Source organism: Gopherus flavomarginatus, chromosome 18 (genome assembly GCF_025201925.1).
Source record: "Gopherus flavomarginatus isolate rGopFla2 chromosome 18, rGopFla2.mat.asm, whole genome shotgun sequence".
Classification (NCBI taxonomy): domain Eukaryota; kingdom Metazoa; phylum Chordata; order Testudines; family Testudinidae; genus Gopherus; species Gopherus flavomarginatus.
The window spans coordinates 24859308-24879452 of NC_066634.1; the positions used below are offsets into that span (position 1 = coordinate 24859308).

The 20145-nt window shown below is 69.1% G+C and overlaps 1 protein-coding gene across 8 annotated transcripts in view; it reads left to right on the top strand.

The window, feature by feature from the left end:
* SPTBN4 (spectrin beta, non-erythrocytic 4) overlaps positions 1-20145 on the top strand; it is a 74316-nt gene that overhangs the window by 50824 nt on the left and 3347 nt on the right. For 6 of the 8 annotated variants that reach the window (XM_050928320.1, XM_050928322.1, XM_050928323.1 and 3 more), the window contains 15 exons: positions 698-787; positions 1893-2171; positions 3671-3801; positions 3883-4087; positions 4536-4913; positions 6131-6375; positions 8117-8255; positions 9665-9749; positions 10285-10481; positions 11261-11928; positions 13552-13621; positions 13993-14270; positions 14830-15003; positions 17578-17620; positions 18234-19960. In XM_050928320.1, the coding sequence (XP_050784277.1) occupies positions 698-787; positions 1893-2171; positions 3671-3801; positions 3883-4087; positions 4536-4913; positions 6131-6375; positions 8117-8255; positions 9665-9749; positions 10285-10481; positions 11261-11928; positions 13552-13621; positions 13993-14270; positions 14830-15003; positions 17578-17620; positions 18234-18395 (3144 nt within the window). In that variant the 3' untranslated portion in view covers positions 18396-19960. Of the gene's footprint in view, positions 1-697; positions 788-1892; positions 2172-3670; positions 3802-3882; positions 4088-4535; positions 4914-6130; positions 6376-8116; positions 8256-9664; positions 9750-10284; positions 10482-11260; positions 11929-12329; positions 12420-13551; positions 13622-13992; positions 14271-14829; positions 15004-17577; positions 17621-18233; positions 19961-20145 lie in introns of those variants that run through there. The other 2 variants (XM_050928321.1, XM_050928326.1) reach the window with 2 other exon arrangements.

Below are 20145 nucleotides of genomic sequence, written 5' to 3' on the forward strand. Positions count from 1 at the left end.
TCGCCCCAAACAGCTGGCCAGGGGTGTCAGGCAGGATTCCATGCTAGGAAGGGTGATGTGGCTACTAAAGGGATTACAAAAGAACACAGTGACGCCAGTGGAGTGACCCCGATTTACACCGGGGGATCTGGCCCCGGTGATGCCAGTGGAGTGACCCCGATTTACACTGGGGGATCTCGCCCCGGTGATGCCAGTGGAGTGACCCCGATTTACACCGGGGGGATCTGGCCCCAGTGATGCCAGTGGAGTGACCCCGATTTACACCGGGGGGATCTGGCCCCAGTGATGCCAGTGGAGTGACCCCGATTTACACCAGGGGGATCTGGCCCCAGTGATGCCAGTGGAGTGACCCCGATTTACACCCGGGGGGATCTGGCCCCAGTGATGCCAGTGGAGTGACCCCGATTTACACCGGGGGGATCTGGCCCCAGTGACGCCAGTGGAGTGACCCCGATTTACACGGGGGATCTGGCCCCAGTGACACCAGTGGAGCGACCCCGATTTAGACCGGGGGGATCTGGCCCCATTGACTCCAGTGAAGCAACCCTGATTTGCCCGGGCAGGCGGGTTCTGGTGCCCAGGATCTGACCCAGGCACGGCCGTTCCCTCATCTTTGCTTTATTCACCCTGGCCCGGCCTGGGCCCAGCCCTCGGGTTTCATGCCGCGGCTCCTCTGCTCTGTCCCGTCTCCCTCCAGAGCTGGGTCCAGGACCGGCTGCCGCTCGTCACTTTGCGAGATCCTGGGAGCAACCTGCAGGCCGTGCAGCACTTCATCAAGAAGAACCAGGTGGGCTTGGTCCTCACCAAGTGCTGGGATCCTGCAGCATCGCAAGCTGGGAGCCAGGACTCCTGGGTTCTCTCCCAGCTCTGGGAGGGGAGTGGGGGCTGGTGGGTGTAGCAGTGGGGGCTGGGAGCCAGGACTCCTGGGTTCTCGCCCGGCCCTGGGATGGGAGTGGGGTCTAGTGGTTGGGGGGGGCTGACTGGGAGCCAGGACTCCTGGGTTCTGTGCCTGGCTCTGGGAGGGGAGTGGGGTCCAGTGGTTAGAGGGGGGTGGCTGGGAGCCAGGACTCCTGGGTTCTCTCCCAGCTCTGGGAGGGGAGTGGGGGCTGGTGGGTGTAGCAGTGGGGGCTGGGAGCCAGGACTCCTGGGTTCTCGCCCGGCCCTGGGAGGGGAGTGGGGTCTAGTGGTTGGGGGGGGGGGCTGGCTGGGAGCCAGGACTCCTGGGTTCTGTGCCTGGCTCTGGGAGGGGAGTGGGGTCCAGAGGTTAGAGGGTGGGGGGTGGCTGGGAGCCAGGACTCTGGGTTCTCTCCCTGGCTCTGGGATGGGGGTGAGGGTTAGTGGTTAGAGGGCGGTGGCTGGGAGCCAGGAGTCCTGAGTTCTGTGCCTGGCTCTGGGAGGGGAGTGGGGTCCAGAGGTTAGAGGGTGGGGGGTGGCTGGAAGCCAGGACTCCTGGGTTCTCTCCCAGCTCTGGGAGGGGAGTGGGGTCTAGTGGTTGGGGGGGGGCTGGCTGGGAGCCAGGACTCCTGGGTTCTGTGCCTGGCTCTGGGAGGGGAGTGGGGTCCAGTGGTTAGAGGGGGGTGGCTGGGAGCCAGGACTCTGGGTTCTTTCCCTGGCTCTAGGAGGGGAGTGAGGGTTAGTGGTTAGAGGGGGGTGGCTGGGAGCCAGGACTCCTGGGTTCTGTGTCTGGCTCAGTGTGACACTGGGAGGATCCAGCCCCTGCCCTTCTCTGTGTCTTGGGCACTGACCCCCCTTGCTGGGGATGGTTATGGGGCCCAGTTCCTGTCTGCAGTGTGCTGGGGGGCCCCGGCTGCCAGAGCCCCAGCTGTCAAGACCCCTCACCCAGGTATGTGTGATTAGGCGCAACTAACCCTGCCTCCCACACCCCACCCCAGAACCTGCGGCGTGAGCTGCAGGTGCACCAGCCCCGGGTGGCCGAGGTGCTGGAGCGGGCGGCCGCCCTCACCTCCATGAAGATCCCCGAGGTGGCCGGGGTGCAGCTGCTGCTGGAGAAGCTGCGGGAGCTGTGGGAGGCGCTGCAGGAGCAGACGGAGCAGCGCCAGCACCTGCTGGACGCCACCTACCAGGTGGAGCAATATTACTTCGACGTGGGCGAGGTGGAGGCCTGGCTCAGCGAGCAGGAGCTGCTGCTGATGAACGAGGAGAAGGGCAAGGTGAGGGCGGGGCTGGGGGCTGTGCTGGGATGGGGCAGGGCAGCAGGGGGCGCTCTGCCTGGCAGTTGGTGCTGGCCCCAGGAGGGAGCTAGGGGGCACTGTGCTGTGGGGTGGGGGCCTCAGCAGGGGGTGCTCTCCCCTGTCAGGCAGGGCTGGCCCCAGAGCAGCAGGGGGCGATGTAGGGCAGGGAGCAGGGGGCTGTCCCTTGGCAGGCAGGGCTGGCGCCCGCTAGGGGGCACTGTGGGGCGGGAGCAGCAGGGGGCGCTGTGCTGCGGGTGGGGAGCTCAGCAGGGGGCGCTGTGCTGCGGGTGGGGGGCTCAGCAGGGGGTGCCCTCCCCTGGCAGGCAGGGCTGACCCCAGGGGGGCGCTAGGGGGTGCTGTGCTGTGGGTGGGGGGCTCAGCACGGGGTGCCCTCCCCTGGCAGGCAGGGTTGACTCCAGGGGGGCACTAGGGGGCGCTGTGCTATGGGGCGGGGGCAGCAGGGAGCGCTGTGCTGCGGGTGGGGGGCTCAGCAGCGGGTGCTGTCCCCTGGCAGCCAGGGTTGACCCCAGGGGGGCGCTAAGGGGCGCTTTGCTGCGGGTGGGGGGCTCAGCAGGGGGTGCTCTCCCTTGGCAGGCTGAGCTGGCGCCAGGGCGGTGCTAGGGGGCGCTGTGGGGCGGGTGCAGCAGGGGGCGCTGTGCTGCGGGTGGGGGGCTCAGCAGCGGGTGCTGTCCCCTGGCAGCCAGGGTTGACCCCAGGGGGGCACTAGGGGGCGCTGTGCTGTGGGGCGGGGGCAGCAGGGAGCGCTGTCCTCTGGCAGTTGGTGCTGGTCCCAGGAGGGAGCTAGGGGGCACTGTGCTGTGGGGTTGGGGGCTCAGCAGGGGGTGCTCTCCCCTGTCAGGCAGGGCTGGCCCCAGAGCAGCAGGGGGCGCTGTAGGGCAGGGAGCAGGGGGGCTATCCCCTGGCAGGCAGGGCTGGTGCCAGGGTGGCACTAGGGGGCGCTGTGGGGCGGGTGCAGCAGGGGGCGCTGTGCTGCGGGTGGGGGGCTCAGCAGGGGGTGCTCTCCCCTGGCAGGCAGGGTTGACCCCAGGGGGGCGCTAAGGGGCGCTTTGCTGCGGGTGGGGGGCTCAGCAGGGGGTGCTCTCCCTTGGCAGGCTGAGCTGGCGCCAGGGCGGTGCTAGGGGGCGCTGTGGGGCGGGTGCAGCAGGGGGCGCTGTGCTGCGGGTGGGGGGCTCAGCAGGGGGTGCTCTCTCCTGGCAGGCAGGGCTGACCCTAGGGGGCGCTGTGCTGTGGGTCGGGGGCAGCGGGGGCGCTGTCCCCTGGCAGTTGGTGCTGGCCCCAGGGGGGCGCTGTGGGGCAGGGGAGGGGTCTCAGCGGGTGTCGCTGTCCCCTGGGCTGTTGGGAGCCCCAGGAGCGGGAGCCGGTGCTGGTGGGGCCCTGGCACAGTGGACAGGTCCCGAAAGCGGCCGGGCACCGGGCTCGGATCCCACTGCTGACACCAGCTGCCTCCCCCGTCCCAGGACGAGCAGAGCACCCTGCAGCTGCTGAAGAAGCACCTGCTGCTGGAGCAGAGCATTGAGAACTACGAGGAGACGGTCGCCCAGCTGTCCCGCCAGTGCCGCGCCCTGCTGGAGCTGGGCCACCCAGACAGGTAGGTGGGCGCCTGCCCCCCGCCCCCGCCCCGCTGGCCGGGCGCGGTTCTCTGCACTGACCAGGCTGTGTCCTTGCCCAGTGAACAGATAAGTAGGCGGCAGTCTCAGGCTGACCGGCTCTACGTGTCTCTGAAGGACCTGGCGGAGGAGCGCAAGGCCGGGCTGGAGCAGCAGTACTGGCTCTACCAGCTCAGCCGCGAGGTGGACGACCTGGAGCACTGGATCGCCGAGAAGGAAGTGGTGGCCGGGTCGCCGGAGCTGGGCCAGGACTTCGAGCACGTCACGGTGAGCGAGGCACCTGCGGACGGCTCGGGGGGATCCACGCTGTGCCGTGTCCCCGCCCAGCGCCCCCAGGGGCACATGCCCCCTCGCCCAGCGCCCCCAGGGCACACGCCTCCTCGCCCAGCGCCCTCAGGGAAGCCTCCAGGGGCACACGCCCCTCTGCCCAGCGCCCCCAGGGGCATACGCCCCCCTGCCCTGCGCCTCCACAGGTACACGCCCCCCAGACTGGGCTGACTGTTCCCCATGCCCCCGGCCCGGATTCCCTGTGCCCGGCTGGATGCTGTGTCTATGTCGCGCCCTCTACCCATCCCATGGTCACCGTGCCACGTGCTGCGCTCCACCTCCCCCGGCTGGGCTCAGGGGCTTGGCCCAAGGCCAGGGGCTCTGTCCTGTGCCATCCATCGCCCACGCGCCGTGCCATGGTCTGTGTGTCGTGCCCTCGCCCCCCCAGCTGCTGCAGGAGAAGTTCACGGCATTCGCCAGCGAGACGGGCAGCGTGGGCAACGATCGGCTCGCGGCCGTGAACCAGATGGTGGACGAGCTGATCGACTGCGGGCACGTGGACGCGGCCACCATCGCGGAGTGGAAGGACGGGGTGAACGAGGCCTGGGCCGACCTGCTGGAGCTGATGGAGACGCGGGCCCAGATGCTGGCCGCCTCCCACGAGCTGCACAAGTTCTTCAGTGACTGCAAGGACCTGCTGGCCCAGATCGAGGAGAAGAAGCAGCGGCTGCCGGAGGTCGCGGCTCGTGAGTCCCGCAGCTCCGCCGGGGCCCTGCAGCGGGTGCTCAGCTCCTTCGAGCACGACGTGCAGGTGCTGGTGAGCCAGGTGAGGGGCTCTGGGGGGGAACCAGCCCCCGCGCCCCACCCCAGAGGGGACGCGTCTCAGCCCTGGAGCCCTGTCTGACCAGCCCCCGCGCCCCACCCCAGAGGGGACGCGTCTCAGCCCTGGAGCCCTGTCTGACCAGCCCCCATGCCCCACCCCAGAGGGGACGCGTCTGAGCCCTGGAGCCCTGTCTGACCAGCCCCCGCGCCCCACCCCAGAGGGGACGCGTCTCAGCCCTGGAGCCCTGTCTGACCAGCCCCCGCGCCCCACCCCAGAGGGGACGCGTCTCAGCCCTGGAGCCCTGTCTGACCAGCCCCCGCGCCCCACCCCAGAGGGGACATGTCTCAGCCCTGGAGCCCTGTCTGACCAGCCCCTGCGCCCCACCCCAGAGGGGACCGTCTCAGCCCCCGGCCACGGGGCCAGTATAACCAACCCCTGGCCATGGGCCCTGTCTGACCAGCCCCCGCGCCACACCCCAGAGGGGACGCGTCTCAGCCCCCGGCCACGGGGCCAGTATAACCAACCCCCGGCCATGGGCCCTGTCTGACCAGCCCCCGCGCCACACCCCAGAGGGGACGCGTCTCAGCCCCCGGCCATGCGGCCTTTATGACCAGCCCTCGCGCTGCACCCCAGAGGGGATACGTCTCAGCCCCTGGCCACACAGCCCTGTCTAGCCAGCCCCCATATCGCACCCCAGAGGGGACCGTCTCAGCCCCCTGCCACAGGGCCTGTCTGACCAGCCCCCGCGCCACACCCCAGAGGGGACGCGTCTCAGCCCCCTGCCACGGGGCCTGTCTGACCAGCCCCCGCGCCACACCCCAGAGGGGACGCGTCTCAGCCCCCTGCCACGGGGCCTGTCTGACCAGCCCCCGCGCCACACCCCAGAGGGGACGCGTCTCAGCCCCCTGCCACGGGGCCTGTCTGACCAGCCCCCGCGCCGCACCCCAGAGGGGACGCGTCTCAGCCCCCTGCCACGGGGCCTGTCTGACCAGCCCCCGCGCCGCACTCCAGAGGGGACGTGTCTCAGCCCCCTGCCACGGGGCCTGTCTGACCAGCCCCCGCGCCACACCCCAGAGGGGACGCGTCTCAGCCCCCTGCCATGGGGCCTGTCTGACCAGCCCCCGCGCCGCACTCCAGAAGCAGCTGCATTGCAGTGCCAGGTGCAGTGATCCTTGTGCCCAGCCCCAGGGCCGCTCCGCTCAGCCCCCGTTCCCCAGCAGGTGCGGCAGCTGCAGGAGGGGGCGGCCCAGCTGCGGACAGTGTATGCCGGGGAGAACGCCGATGCCATCGCCACCCAGGAGCAGGACGTGCTGCGGGCGTGGAAGGAGCTGCTGGGCTCATGCGAGGCGTGCCGGCTGCAGATCACCACCACCACGGACAAGATGCACTTCACCAACATGGTGCGCGACCTCGTCTCCTGGATGGACGACGTCATCTGCCAGATCGGCACTGGCGAGAAGCCCAGGTACCGGGGCCACCGGGGCTTGGCCTTGGGAGCCTCAGACGGTTCAGTGCAGCCCAGCCCTTGGCCTGCGGTAGCCAGGCAGGCAGCCTTCTTCAGCCTCCCTCCCTCGCAGCATCCCTCTGTCCTGCAGACTCCATCCCTCGCTCCATCCCTCTGTCCCTCCCTCCCTCGCTGCATCTCTCTGTTCCTCCCTCCCTCGCTGCATCCCTCTGTCCTGCAGCATCCCTCCATCCCTCTGTCCATCCTTCCCTCGCTGCATCTCTCTGTCCATCTTTCCCTCGCTGCATCCCTCTGTCCTGCAGACTCCATCCCTCGCTCCATCCCTCCATCCTGCAGCATTCCTCCATCCCTCCATCTAACCATCCCTCGCTCCATCCCTCCGTCTTGCAGCATCCCTCCATCTATCCATCCCTCGCTCCATCCCTCCGTCCTGCAGCATCCCTCCATCACACTGTCCCTCCCTCCCTCGCTCCATCTCTCCGTCCATCCCTCCCTTGCTCCATCCCTCCATCCTGCAGCATCCCTCCATCCCTCCATCTATCCATCCCTCGCTCCATCCCTCCGTCTTGCAGCATCCCTCCATCACTCCGTCCCTCCCTCCCTAGCTCCAGTTCTCCGTCCATCCATCCCTCACTGCATTCCTCCATCCCTCCCTCCCTCGCTCCAGTTCTCCGTCCATCGCTGCATCCCTCCATCCTACAGCATCCATCCCTCGCTGCATCCCTCCCTCCCTTGCTCCAGCTCTCCATCCATCCCTCGCTGCATCCCTCCGTCCCTCCCTCCCTCGCTCCAGCTCTCCGTCCCTCCCTCCCTCGCTCCAGTTCTCCGTCCATCGCTGCATCCCTCCGTCCCTCCCTCCCTCACTCCAGCTCTCCGTCCATTGCTGCATCCCTCCATCCTACAGCATCCATCCCTCGCTGCATCCCTCCATCCCTCGCTCCAGCTCTCCAACCATCCATCCATCCCTCGCTGCATCCCTCCATCCCTCGCTCCAGCTCTCCATCCATCCCTCCCTCTGGCTCTCCATCCATCCCTCGTTGCATCCCTCCATCCCTCGCTCCAGCTCTCCCTCCCTCCCTCGCTGCATCCCTCCGTCCCTCCCTCCCTCGCTCCAGCTCTCCGTCCCTCCCTCCCTCGCTCCAGCTCTCCATCCATCCATCCATCCCTCACTGCATCCCTCCATCCCTCGCTCCAGCTCTCCATCCATCCATCCCTCGCTGCATCCCTCCATCCTGCAGCGTCCATCCCTCCCTCGCTCCATCCTTCCATCCCGCAGCGTCCCTCCATCCCTCGCTGCATCCCTCTCTCCCTCCCTTCCTTGCTCCAGCTCTTCGTCCCTCCCTCCCTTGCTGCTTCCCTCCGTCCTGTAGCATCCCTCTATCCCTCGCTCCATCCCTCCCTCCGCCCTGCAGCAGCCAGCCAGCACTCTCTCTCTCTGTCACTGGCGCAGGCTCCTCACCCCCCCAGGCTCCAGCCCGTCCAATGAGTGGTTCCCCTGTGCGGGACCTGCCCCGGACGCCGTGGCAGAGCTCCTGGGGGCAGGAAGGGACAGAGACCCCGGGCTCCGGACTCTCCCCTCTGGGTGCCTGAGAAAGGGAGGAGGATTGTCCAGGCCTGGGGACCCGGTGAGGATGGGGCTGGCTGGGGGGTCCCCCTGGCGTGGATCCGACGGCAAGGTCGGGGCCCTGGAGCCCACGCGGCCGCTCCTCCCCATTGCCAGGCCTGCCCTGTCTCCCCCCAGGGACGTGTCCTCCGTGGAAGTGCTGATGAACTATCACCAGGGGCTGAAGAGCGAGATCGAAGCCCGGAGCCAAAGCATCGCGGCCTGCGTGGAGCTGGGCAAGACTCTGGTGCTCAACAGAAGCCCCGTGGCCGAGGAGGTAACGCCGGCGCCAGCACTGGTGTGGGGGCTGGGGCGGGATGGGGGGAAAGCGGGCGGGACGGGGTGGGGGACGGGGCTGGGGCTGGGGGGACAGGGGGCAGGGGATGGGGGGATGGGAGGCGGGGGATGGGGATGGGGGGATGAGGGCTGTGGACGGGGGGCTGTGGATGGGACGGGGTGGGGGGTGGGGCAGGGGCTGGGGACGGGGGGCCCGGGCAGGGGGATAGGGCTGGTGCTGGGGGCTGGGGCTGGGGGGACAGAGGGCAGGGGATGGGAGGCGGGGGCTGGGGATGGGGGGCTGTGGACGGGATGGGGTGGGGGCTGGGGCTGGGAGGACAGAGGGCAGGGGATGGGGGGGATGGGAGGCGGGGGCTGGGGACCTGGGGCTGTGGACGGGATGGGGTGGGGGCTGGGGCTGGGGGGACAGGGGGCAGGGGATGGGGGGATGGGAGGCGGGGGATGGGGATGGGGGGATGAGGGCTGTGGATGGGGGGCTGTGGATGGGACGGGGTGGGGGGTGGGGCGGGGGCTGGGGACGGGGGGCCCGGGCAGGGGGATAGGGCTGGTGCCGGGGGCTGGGGCTGGGGGGACAGAGCGCAGGGGATGGGGGGGGATGGGAGGCGGTGGCTGGGGGCTGGGGCTGGGGCGGGGGCTATGGACGGGACGGGGTGGGGGCTGGGGCTGGGGGGACAGAGGGCAGGGGATGGGGGGGATGGGAGGCGGGGGCTGGGGCTGGGGGGACAGAGGGCAGGGGATGGGGGGTATGGGAGGCTGGGGCTGGGGGGACAGAGGGCAGGGGATGGGGGGGATGGGAGGCGGGGGCTGGGGACGGGGGGCTGTGGACGGGATGGGGTGGGGGCTGGGGTTGGGGGGACAGAGGGCAGGGGATGGGGGGGGATGGGAGGCGGTGGCTGGGGGCTGGGGCTGGGGTGGGGGCTATGGACGGGACGGGGTGGGGGCTGGGGCTGGGGGGACAGAGGGCAGGGGATGGGGGGGATGGGAGGCAGGGGCTGGGGCTGGGGGGACAGAGGGCAGGGGATGGGGGGGATGGGAGGCGGGGGCTGGGGCTGGGGGGACAGAGGGCAGGGGATGGGGGGGATGGGAGGCGGGGGCTGGGGCTGGGGGGACAGAGGGCAGGGGATGGGGGGGATGGGAGGCGGGGGCTGGGGACGGGGGGCTGTGGACGGGATGGGGTGGGGGCTGGGGTTGGGGGGACAGAGGGCAGGGGATGGGGGGGATGGGGTGGGGGCTGGGGTTGGGGGGACAGAGGGCAGGGGATGGGGGGGATGGGAGGCGGGGGCTGGGGGGCTGGGGCTGGGGCGGGGGCTATGGACGGGACGGGGGGACAGGGGGCTGGGGTGGGAGTGGGGTGCGCAGGCCCTGGCAGACACACAAATCTCTCTGCAGATCAGGGGCCACCTGGACAGGCTGATGGCCAAGAAGAAGGACCTGAGTGACACGTGGGATAAGCACTGGGAGTGGCTGCAGCAAAGTGAGTGCAGGGCACCCACCCCCCAGGCCGGGAACGGACCCTGTAATGAACCTGGGGGCGACTGCTTACAGCCGGGGGGGCACCTGGGAGCCAGGACTGGGAGGGAAGTGGGGTCTAATGCTTAGAGCGAGGGGGGGGTCTGGGAGCCAGAACTCCTGGGTTCTCTCCCTGGCCCTGGGAGGGGAGTGGTGTCTAGTTTTTAGAGCGGGGGGGCGGGTGTCTGGGAGCCAGAACTCCTGGGTTCTCTCCCTGGCCCTGGGAGGGGAGTGGTGTCTGGTGGTTAGAGCGGGGGGGCGGGTCTGGGAGCCAGAACTCCTGGGTTCTCTCCCCGGCCCTGGGAGGGGAGTGGTGTCTAGTGGCTAGAGCGAGGGGGGGGGGCCTGGGAGCCAGGACTCCTGGGCTGTCTCCTGGCTTAGTTGCCATGTGCCCTGTGCCAGCCCTCTGGCGTTCCATGGCCGGGCCCATGGGGACTGGCCCCCCCGGCAGTGTGCGGCGCCCCCGGACTGGCCACATGCTCACCCCCCGCTCTCCCCAGTGCTGGAAGTGCACCAGTTTGCACAGGAGGCCGTGGTGGCCGATGCCTGGCTCACCGCCCAGGAGCCCCTGCTGAGGAGCCGCGAGCTGGGCAGCAGCGTGGACGAGGTGGAGCAGCTGATCCGGCGCCACGAGGCCTTTCGCAAGGCGGCTGCCACCTGGGAGGAGAGATTCAGCTCCCTGCGGCGCCTCACCACGGTACGGGGGGGAGCCCCATCCGCTTCTGGCAATAGCCCTGATCCCCCCCAACCACGCCCCCGGCCACGCCCCCATCCACCCCTGGCCACGCCCCCATCCGCCCCCTGGCCATGCCCCTGGCAACAGCCCTGATCCCCCCCAGCCACACTCCCGATCCGCCCCCCCATGGGCCCTGGGAGCAGGGAACAGCCACAGCACAGGGGCCTGGCCACGCCCCTGATCTTCCCCAGCCACGCCCTGGTCACTCCCCCATCCACCCCTGGCCACACCCCTAATCTTCCCAAGCCACGCCCCTGATCATGCCCCCCATCTGCCCCCCATGATCCCTGGGGGTAGGGACCAGCCACAGCACAGGGCCCCAGTGCCCCGATCCACCCCCATGAGCCCTGGGGGGCAGGGAACAGCCACAGCATAGGGGTCCCCGGCCACTCTCCAATCCGCCCCCAGCCACACTCCAATCCACCCCATATGGGGCAGAGAATTTCACCATCTCGCTGGCTGGAGATCGAACCCAGGAGTCCTGGCTCTCAGCACCCCCCCCCCCCCGCGCGCTGACCACTAGCCCCCACTCCCCTCCCAGAGCCGGGGACAGAACCCAGAATGCTGGCTCCCAGCCTACCTGCTCTAACCACTAGACACTGCTGCCCTCCCAGAGCCAAGGAGAGAACCCAGGAGTCCTGGCTCCCAGACCCCTGCTCTAACCACTAGCCCACACTCCCCTCCCAGAGCCAGGAGTCCGGGCCGCCCTACGCTTTAACCAGAGCCTGTTTTCCCTGCAGCTGGAGAAGCTGAAGGCCGAGCAGAGCAAGCAGCCGGCCACACCACTCCTGGGCCGCAAATTCTTGGGGGAGCCCAGCGAGCCAGGCCTCAAGGGCCCCTCACTGCTGCGCCAGGCCGAGGCAAAGCTGGAGCGTCAGGACCTGCTGCGGGGCCGGCCCCAGGCTCCGGCCCTCCCCAGCGGGGGCCCGGGGGAGCCCGCAGAGCCGCTGGAGCTCAGGGTGGCCTACGTGCGGCAGGAGATGAAGCCGGAGCGGCTGCAGCCCCAGCTTGACCGCGTGCAGGAGGGCCTGGCCGCTGGCTCCGAGAGGCTCAGGGAGGCTAAGGTGGCAGCTGAGGAGACGCTGGAGGCCAAGCCAAGCCAGCACCTGCAAGTGCCTGCAGCAGGCCCGGTGCTGGCGGAGCCGGCCCAGGTCAGCCGGGCCGAGACACAGCCGGAGCAGCCGCGGGAGCGGCGCCTGGAGCCCAGCGAGCAGGAGACGCCGCGCCACGAGCAGACGGAGAGGCGCCGGGAGCGCCGGGAGCGGCGGCTGGAGCGGCAGGAGTCCAGCGAGCAGGAGACGCCGCGCCACGAGCAGGCGGAGAGGCGCCGGGAGCGGCACGAGCGGCGGCTGGAGCGGCAGGAGTCCAGCGAGCAGGAGACGCCGCGCCACGAGCCCAAAGGGGGCGGGTGAGTGCCACGCTGCACACCGAGGGAGGCCTCCGCTGGCGTCTCTGGGCCCCCGGCACCCCAGAGAGTGACTTCCCAGGGGGGTCTTAGCTCACCGCTCACCTGGGTGAGCCACATTGCCACACCCTGCAGTCTTGGGGTTCAGTCCCGCCAGCGCGTCACCGTTTGTTTGGAAATGTGCCCATGAAACAGGTCCGTGTCCTGGGGCACGGAGGGCGTGGACAGGGGCGGTTTGTTTCTCAAAGCCCTGGCTGGCTGGGGATCCCCGAGGGCCAGTGTTCAACCCGGGTTAGAACTGGGCAGAGACTCAAACATAACCTGGCTGTATAGAAACTGAACCAAGAAGCAAGCTGGCTTCTCAGCACAAGCGTGCGTTTCTTGTGCATCTCGCCTTGTCGCAGGGATGCTGCAAACACGGGCTGAGGGATTTCGCACGCTGCATTCACAGCAAATGGGAAACAATCCAATTCCGAACCAAGGCCCTGAATTACATGTAAATAATTCATCAAATCCACCAAACGGGCAGCCGGTGGATGTAAAAGGAAGTAATTCAATTGCGTGGAATAGAATTCATCTGCCATGAGCAGACCAGGGATAAAGGGCTGCGTCCACGTTCCTGGTAATATCCACTTTGATCTCACGTTTGTTCCTGGGCTTTGTTCTCCGGCCCCGCGGCCCCCTGGGCTGTTGTCCTAATGTCTCCTGGTGACTCAGATGGGAAACGTGGCCCAGGATTTGCCAGCGTCCCTTGGCTAGTTGAGGCCAGTGCCCCCTAGTCCGCGGCTTGGGCTGCTGCTGTCTTCCGCCTGCTTCTCCTGCCTGGGAGCAGGGTCTGCCTGAGCCAGGCCCGGGAACCCGAGAAGAGCACGAGGGCTTTTGTCGGCGCTCAGCTGGGCCTGCGCAGCATCCCGCCTGCTCTGGCCAGCGGTGTGACCGTGCCAGGCTGGCGGCTGCCTCGGCCACCCGAGGGGCAGCTGGCAACCAGCGAACCCCTCCTGCAGCTGCTGTGTCTCTGGTGGGGAGCAAACCGCGGCTGGTCTCTGCCCCTGCTCGCCCCGTCTGCGCCCAAACCTACAAACCCGGCCCCTCTTCCAGCACCGGAGTGAAACCAGTTTCACTCTGTAGCCGTTTACTCAAGAGGAGGGAGATGAGTGCAGCGCAGGGATGTGCCAGGAGGGGGCGTCTCACACCCAGCACAGGACACCTGTCTGCACGGCCCCCCGTGCAGCGCGGCCCGAGACTCCCCCAGCTGCGCCCACCCCTGCTTCCGGCGTCGCTAGGGGGCCTTCGACCGGCAGGGCCCTGGGCTGAGGGGGAAGGTCGGCCGCGCTAGAGGCTGCTTGGCCCCTGGCTGCCGGACGTTGGGTAGAAAACGGCTTCCCCACCAGATCCCACGGATTTTCTTTTCGCCCAAACGAAAAACCCCCCATTGAGTTTTCCTGTGTCAGATCCCAGACGTCCCCCAGCACCACCGGGAAATCTGGGGGGGAACGGGGGGGTGCTGAGCGCCGAGTGCCCTCCACCCATCCCGGCTTGGTCTTGGCTCCCTCCCTGCGCCGGGGCTGCCCATTTCCCAGAGCCCGGCACCGCGGCGTGTCTCACCCTCTCTCTCCCCGCTGGCAGCAAGACCACGCTGGCGGATATTGTGGAGCAGCTGCAGGAGAAGGAGTCGACCGCGCAGGTGCCGGCCCTGGTAAGTGTGTCCTGCGGTGCCCGGTGGTGGAGTCGGCAGAGTCAGAGCAGCAATGGCCCATTTACGCCAGCTGGGGATCTGGCCCTGTGTCTGCAGAGCTAACCCCTTTGGGCTCCTGTTGCAGGGGAAAGCCCCCACGGCCAGTTGCAGAAGGAAGCAGGGGTCCCCGACACCCCATCTCGGGAGAGCGGCCAGCGCCGTGGAGCCAGGGGTCACAGCGCCATGGGGCCAGGCCATAAGCTAGAGCTGCTCCAGAGGAACGCGAAGGGGGTTAGGCTCTCCTGGGCCCCCTGCCCGCGGTCAGGGCCAGAGCCTGTCTCCTGGGAGGTGGGGGCTCCAGCCCCACGCCTGATGTGCTCTTTGCCCCCCAGCCCCGCGACTCCCCCGCTCGCCTTCCCAACGGCCTCGACCTGCTGCCCGAGAGGACGCCGCGCCCGGACCGGCCGCGGGCCCGGGACAGGCCCAAGCCCAGGAGGAGGCCGCGGCCCAGGGACCCCAGCCAGCCCCCGGGGGAGAGCCGCAGGTCCCGCTCGGCACCAGCCCAGAGCAGCGCCCCGCCCCCCCCGCCCCCCACCCACACCGTCCAGCTGGAGGGCTTTCTCTTCCGGAAGCACGAGCTGGAGGCGCCCAACAGGAAGGCCTCCAACAGGTGAGGGGCCGGGGCCGTGAGCGGGGCCCAGCGGCTGGGGGGGGAGATCGGGGGAGGGGAGCTGGTCCCCGCCCCTGGCCAGCACTGAGCAGCCCCCCAGCCCTGATCTCGGTCGGGGTCTGGGGACGGGTCCCTGATCTCGGCCGGGGTCTGGGGACGGGTCCCTGATCTCAGCTGGGGTCTGGGGACGGGTCCCTGATCTCGGTCGGGGTCTGGGCGGCGCCCGGCGCGACGGGTCCCTGATCTCAGCCGGGGTCTGGGCGGCGCCCGGCGCGACGGGTCCCTGATCTCGGCTGGGGTCTGGGGACGGGTCCCTGATCTCGGCTGGGGTCTGGGCAGCGCCCGGCCCCATGGGGCCCTGATCCCAGCAGTGAGATGTTACGTTACACTCCTAGCGTGGAGCGCGGGATCCTGCCCTGCCCAGCTGAGCCGGGCTCCCGTGCAGGGGTCTCCTCCCGGGGGTGCTGTGGGGCCACGGCCCCAGGCCTGCCCCATCTGGCTGGATGGGCAGGGGGCTCCCAGGCGGCCCCGTTCCATCAGGGTCGCTCTGTTGTGGTAGGTCCTGGGTAAACCTGTACTGTGTGCTGAGCAGAGGGGAGCTGGGCTTCTACAAGGATGCCAAGGGGCAGGCGTCGGGCAGCACCCACGGTGGGGAGCCGCCACTCCCCCTGCACCAGGCCACCAGCCACGTGGCCACTGACTACAAGAAGAAAAAGAACGTCTTCAAGGTCAAGTGAGTCTAGCCGCCCCCCCCGGGTCGGACATCCACCCCCCTCCCTCCCCCAGGTCAGACCCCCCGACCCCCCTGCGTCAGAGACACTGACCCCCCCCCGGAGACACCGGGCACCGCCTCCCTCCCGTCCCCAGGTCAGACCCCCCGACCCCCCTGCGTCAGAGACACTGACCCCCCACCAGAGACACCGGGCACCGCCCCCCACCCGGGTCAGAGACACCGGACATCCACCCCCCTCCCTCCCCCAGGTCAGACACCCCGACCCCCCTGCGTCAGAGACACTGACCCCCCACCAGAGACACCGGGCACCGCCCCCCACCCGGGTCAGAGACACCGGACATCCACCCCCCTCCCTCCCCTAGGTCAGACACCCCGACCCCCCTGCGTCAGAGACACTGACCCCCCACCAGAGACACCGGGCACCGCCCCCCTCCCGGGTCAGAGACACCGGACATCCACCCCCCTCCCTCCCCCAGGTCAGAGACACTGACACCCCCCCCCAGAGACACCGGGCACCGCCCCCCTCCCGTCCCCAGGTCAGACACCCCGACCCCCCTGCGTCAGAGACACTGACCCCCCCCCAGAGACACCGGGCACCGCCCCCCTCCCGTCCCCAGGTCAGACACCCCGACCCCCCTGCGTCAGAGACACTGAACCCCCACCAGAGACACCAGGCACCGCCCCCCCCGGTCAGAGACACCGGGCACCGCCCCCCTCCCTCCCCCAGGTCAGCGACACTGACCCCCCCCCAGAGACACCGGGCACCGCCCCCCCTGGTCAGAGAAACCGGACATCCACCCCCCTCCCTCCCCCAGGTCAGACACCCCGACCCCCCTGCGTCAGAGACACTGAACCCCCCCCAGAGACACCGGGCACCGCCCCCCTCCCGGGTCAGAGACACCGGACATCCACCCCCCTCCCTCCCCCAGGTCAGAGACACTGACACCCCCCCCAGAGACACCGGGCACCGCCCCCCTCCCGTCCCCAGGTCAGACACCCCGACCCCCCTGCGTCAGAGACACTGACCCCCCCCAGAGACACCGGGCACCGCCCCCCTCCCGTCCCCAGGTCAGAGACACTGGGCACCGCCCCCCACCCGGGTCAGAGACACCGGACATCCACCCCCCTCCCTCCCCCAGGTCAGACACCCCGACCCCCCTGCGTCAGAGACACTGACCCCCCACCAGAGACACCGGGCATCGCCCCCCCTGGTCAGAGAAACCGGACATCCGCCCCCCTCCCTCCCCCAGGTCAGAGACACTGGGCACCGCCCCCCACCCGGGTCAGAGACACCGGACATCCACCCCCCTCCCTCCCCCAGGTCAGACACCCCGACCCCCCTGCGTCAGAGACACTGACCCCCCACCAGAGACACCGGGCACCGCCCCCCCGGTCAGAGAAACCGGACATCCACCCCCCTCCCTCCCCCAGGTCAGACACCCCGACCCCCCTGCGTCAGAGACACTGACCCCCCACCAGAGACACTGGGCACCGCCCCCCACCCGGGTCAGAGACACCGGACATCCACCCCCCTCCCTCTCCCAGGTCAGACACCCCGACCCCCCTGCGTCAGAGACACTGAACCCCCACCAGAGACACCGGGCATCGCCCCCCCTGGTCAGAGAAACCGGACATCCGCCCCCCTCCCTCCCCCAGGTCAGCGACACTGACACCCCCCCAGAGACACCGGGCACCGCCCCCCACCCGGGTTAGAGACACCAGACATCCACCCCCCTCCCTCCCCCAGGTCAGAGACACCAACCCCACCCTTCAGAGACACCGACTCCCCCCCCCCGAGAACCAGGCATCTGCCCCCCTTGCCGCCAGAGACACCAACCCCCCCCGACGCCAGAGACACCGGGCATCACCCTCCCCCAGAGACACCGGGCACCGCCCCTCCCGAGTCAGAGACACCAACTCCCCCCAGAGACACCGGGCACCGCCCCTCCCGAGTCAGAGACACCGACCCCGCTTCCTGAGTCAGAGACACCAGCCCTGCCCTGAGACACCAGGCATCAACCCCCCCTTCCCGGGTCAGAGACACTGCCCCCTCCCCGCCCCAAGACACCATTCACCTGCTCCCCCTCCCTCCCCAGGTCAGACACACCAGGCCCTGGGGGGGCAGCGACTGTCTGGGCAGGTACTGCCCTGGGGCTTAGGGGCTCTGTGCTGGGGGGTGAGTTGGGCTTGTGGGGCTGGAGCAGGGCAGCACCCTTCATCCCTCTTCCACCTGCCATCCGGGGCCCCCCCCGAAGCCCAGCCCTGGGCCCCCCCACACGCAGCCACCTGGGCTTCCCCATGGCGTCCTGCTCAGCCGGGGCCAGCCCTGGGGTGACTGGGTGGATCCTTTACCAGGCTGCAGCCCAGCGCTCCCCGCTCGCACGTCTTCCCCCTCGCACATTCCCCTTGCACGTCCCCCCTTGCACATTCCCCTCGCACGTTTTCCCCTCGCACGTCCCTTTTGCACATTCCCCTCTCGCACATTCCCCCTCGCACGTTTCCCTCACACGTTTCCCCCTCACACGTTCCCCCCCCAATCCCACACAACACTAACACACCACCTGCTTCCCCCAGGACTAGCGATGGGAACGAGTTCCTGCTGCAGGCCAAGGACGAGGTAGGACACGGCCGGGGTCTCGCTCTTTGGGGCCAGCCGGGAGCTTCGCCGCAGGCTGCTGTGGCTGAGATGGGCTGGGGGTTCAGACGGCACAGGGGGACCCTACCTCTGCCAGAGCTGGGACGAGCTGCCAACGCTCATGGCTTTGCGGCTCCTGAGTCCCGTTTCCAGGACCGGCCGTCGGCAGGGCCTGGGCCCAGAGCATTGGAACCTCTTCCCCTCGCACTCGGGGCCCACAGCCAGGGGCCGGCCAGGGTGTGCCCAGGCTTCGGAGAGCAGGCGGGTGCCTCTCATGGCAGCGCCGGTTCTCCGGGCCCCCGACTGGGTGAAGTTCCACTCGGCTGGGGAGCCTCGCGAGCCCTGGGGCTGGGACACCTCGAGCGTTCCCAGCCGGGCGTTGGGGCAGGAAGCTGGGTCCTGAGCCGCTCCAGCAAGTCGAGCTGTGCCGCTTTCCCATGCTGGGGGGCCAGCCGGGCGTGCCCAGCCCCAGCCAGCTGGTGTATTGCGGGGCTGGGGCCCGATTCTCTGCCCCCGCCACACACACTCCTCCTCCAGAGGCCGTGCAGGTGTGGCAGCAGCTGGGGCTTCATCGGCTCTGGTGTCTGTCCCACAGGAGGAGATGAAGAAGTGGCTCCAGGCGCTGGCTGCCTCCACCGAGGAGCACGCTGAGATCGCCCGCTGGAGCCAGGCTCTGCTCACCACCTCCTCCACCGACGAAGGCAACCCCCGGCGGGAGGGCGACCGGCGGGCCAGCACGTCCGGCAGGAGGAAGTGAGGTGGCCGGGCAGTGCTAGGGCACAGTGCCGGGGCAGAGAGGAGCCACGCCGCCCCATGGTCTGCACGTCCCTCCGTGCCAGGCGCCGAGCCAGCCCCTCCGTCTGCGCATGTCCCGGACGCGGTGCCCCCGCCCGCCTGCTGCAGGAGGCTGTGCCCAAGCAGGGCCCACGGGGAGAGGGGAGCCCGGGCACTGGAAGGACGCCAGCACCACTCTGTTGGCCGTTCGGTGCCAGGAGACCAGCCGGGGACAGCCGGCCCGGCTCCTCGCCACGGGGGATGATATAGGCAGAACCGGCACCATGTGGGGCTGGGAGGGAAACTCCACCGGACTCAGAGACTGTGCAGTGGGGAAGGGCCTCGGCCACTTCATTTCATCCCCTGGGGGGACGCAGGAACCTCCCCCCCCCCAAGGGTGCAGGCCCAGAGAGGGGCGGGCAGTCCTGGTCGCTCCCCGGGCTGGGAAGCCGAGGGTGTTTCAGGGCGGGGGAGGGGGTGCTTTTTGGGCACACGCTCCCAGGGGAGTTAAGCATTTTGGGTCATTCACATAAGAACCAGGCACCTGGCCCTCGCTCAGCCCACTATGGACGTGGGCCCATTGCACGTTCACCAGATTCTGAGCACAGGCAGCTCTGAGTTTCCACGGCTCTTGGGGCCTGTCGCACAGGGGCCAGGTTCGGAGCACGCGCAGCACTGTGTTTCCACAGCTCTCGGGCCCGTCGCACGTTTGCCAAGTTCTGAGCACACGCAGCGCTGAGTTTCCACGGTTCTCAGGGCCTGTTGCACGGGGGGCAGGTTCTGAGCACACGCAGTGCTGGGTTTCCACGGCTCTTGGGGCCTGTCGCACGGGACGCCAGGTTCCAAGCACACACAGCGCTGGGTTTCCATGGCTCTCGGGGCCCGTCGCACGGGGGGCTGGGTTCCAAGCACGCGCAGCGCTGGGTTTCCACAGCACTCGGGGCCTGTCGCATGGGGGCTGGGTTCTGAGCACACGCAGCGCTGGGTTTCCACAGCTCTTGGGGCCTGTTGTACGGGGACCAGGTTCCACCACACGCAGCGCTTAGTTTCCATGCCTCTCAGGGCCTGTCGCACGGGGGCTGGGTTCCAAGCACACGCAGCGCTGGGTTTTCACGGCTCTTGGGGCCTGTCACACGGGGCGCCAGGTTCCAAGCACACACAGCGCTGGGTTTCCATGGCTCTCGGGGCCCATCGCACGGGGGGCTGGGTTCCAAGCACGCGCAGCGCTGGGTTTCCACAGCACTCGGGGCCTGTCGCATGGGGGCTGGGTTCTGAGCACACGCAGCGCTGGGTTTTCACGGCTCTTGGGGCCTGTTGCACGAGGGGCCGGGTTCCAAGCACACACACCGCTGGGTTTCCATGGCTCTTGGGGCCTGTCGCATGGGGGCTGGGTTCTGAGCACACGCAGCGCTGGGTTTTCACGGCTCTTGGGGCCTGTTGCACGGGGGGTGGGTTCTGAGCACATGCATTGCTGGGTTTCCACGGCTCTTGGGGCCCGTCGCGTGGGGGGGCTGGGTTCCAAGCACACGCAGCGCTGGGTTTGCACAGGTCTTGGGGCCCGTCGCACAGGGGCTGGGTTCCGAGCACACGCAGAGCTGGGTTTTCACGGCTCTTGGGGCCTGTTGCACGGGGGGTGGTTTCTGAGCACATGCATAGCTGGGTTTCCATGGCTCTTGGGGCCTGTTGCACGGGGGGCTGGGTTCCAAGCACACGCAGCGCTGGGTTTTCACGGC